Source organism: Egretta garzetta, unplaced genomic scaffold, assembly GCF_000687185.1.
Source record: "Egretta garzetta isolate BGI_Z169 unplaced genomic scaffold, ASM68718v1 scaffold108, whole genome shotgun sequence".
Lineage (NCBI taxonomy): Eukaryota > Metazoa > Chordata > Aves > Pelecaniformes > Ardeidae > Egretta > Egretta garzetta.
The window spans coordinates 6,215,896-6,217,778 of NW_009260614.1; the positions used below are offsets into that span (position 1 = coordinate 6,215,896).

Here is a 1,883-nt window from a genome sequence, read left to right on the forward strand (position 1 = left end):
CCTGCCGGGGCAGGGAGCCGGTGTCCGCAGCGCGGTTCCCAGCCAGCACGGCACAGCCATGGTGCTGCCGGGGGTCCCGGGGGGCAGACACAGAGCGTGGGGACGGGTTTCTTTCAACACTTTTTATTCCGGCCGATTCTATCAGTTCCTTCACTTTTATTCAAGGCACTCGGTGACTGGGTGAGTACAAAATAGACAATAAAAAGGGGGCAGTGAGCAGGGGCAGGCGTGAGGATGCAGGGGGGGTGGCAGTGGCTTCTCGTCCTCCTCCTCCTCACTGCCCCCTATTTCTTGGCTGGTTCCTTGGCTTGGCTGTCAACGGTGACGGGGATGGTGATTTCGGCAGACTGGATGGCCGGCTTGGGCGGGGGGGCCTCCACCGTGAGCATGCCATCAGGGGACAGTGAGGACCGCACAGCCGTGGCTTCAACACCGGCAGGACGGGTGGCGGGGGAGAGGGGGGGTCAGGGCTGCGGCACCCACCGCCCCACCCTGCATCCCAGCAGGCACGAGGCTGTGAGCAGTGACAGATGCTCAGCCCCAAAATGCTGCCTCCCCCCGCTCCCACTTTGGGTGAGCGGCATCCCCAGTTTGGCCAGTGGGCACTGGAGGGGATGGGTGGGTGGGCAGAGGTCCCCAAAGACATTGGGGGGCTTCCAGGATCCCATGTCCCCCCCTCCCTGGTACTTACGTGTATTTTCGGGTGAAGCACCTGGAGATGAAGCCATGTTCATCCTGCTTCTCCTCGTGTTTGCCTGGAAGGAAAAAAAAAAAAAAAACGGGCTGGTTGGAAGGGGGTGGCTGAGTGGGCAGCAAGCTGGGAAGGTCGCTGTGCCTGGGGTGCTCCCTTCCCTGCCCCAGCCTGTCCGGTCCCGGCATCGCCCAGTGCCAGGGAGGGGCCGATCCTGCCTGTCCCGGCTTTCTTTGCCTTAATGTCAGCCTGGAGCAACTGGGGGGGACCAGGGGCAGCGGGGCCCCTGTGGGAGCATCCCCCAAATTCAAGGGGAGCAAAGCGCACTGCCAGGAGCTGGTGGTGGCCAAGGGCACCCAGCCGCTGCCAGTTGGCCCCACAGCCTTTGTTTTGGCTCCCCAGCCCGGTGGGGCTGGAGACTGAGCACCCACCTCTCCCTGGGTCTGCACCCCTCAATCCCACTGGCTGGGGAATTGCCCCCCTACCCCATGTGGACCTCCCTCGCCAGGCACGAAGCACGCTGCTGGCCATGGGCCATGGGGTCTGGGCTTCGTCACAGTGTCCCTGGCTGCGCTGCCCAGGGCGCTGCAGGGAGGCACGGGGGGCTGCAGGGCTTGTGACACCCCACCGTCACCCCCAGGTCCCTCTGTGGCTCACAGCTGGGGGGGGTCCCTCCCCATGTCCTGGCTGGGACAGCAGTGAGGGGTCAATCTATGGGTCTGGGGGGGGGTGTCTCTGCACCCTATGCAACACCTGCAGGGTGAACGCACCCCGAGACTGAGCTTGTAATGCTGGGCCTTCCTCTTTGCCTTGATTTTCCCCTTTCCCCTTCCCTTTTTCCTCTCCTCTCCATCTCCTTTTGCTTTTCCTTCCCATCACTTATTCCTCTCTGCTTTGCCTTTCCACCCATTTTTCCCCCAGCGAGCGCCAGGGGGGCTGCCCCAGCACAGCACCCAGGGAGGAACCCACAGACCCCCCCATCCCCGGCACCCACCGGTTATCTCCACGATATTATCCTTGGTCTTGACCACCAGCTCCTCGGGCGCGAAGTGGTTGACATCCAAGGTGACCTTCCAGCTGTCGGCAGTCTGGCGGATCTCGGAGATGCCGCTGCTGAGCTGGCGGCTCAGCGCCTGCCCGTAGGGCGAGCCGGGGGCCGGCACCAGCGCGCTCTCCCGGGGAAGCAGACGGA

At 63.8% G+C, this 1,883-nt stretch overlaps 1 protein-coding gene across 1 annotated transcript; it reads right to left on the bottom strand.

The window, feature by feature from the left end:
- Positions 1–284: 284 nt before the first annotated feature.
- On the bottom strand, positions 285–1,875 carry HSPB1 (heat shock protein family B (small) member 1; the record flags this gene model as incomplete). Its single annotated transcript, XM_009645122.1, has 3 exons — positions 285–442; positions 690–755; positions 1,686–1,875. Coding segments are annotated over 3 exons (414 nt in total), but the record flags the coding sequence as incomplete, so codon positions are not given.
- Positions 1,876–1,883: the final 8 nt, after the last annotated feature.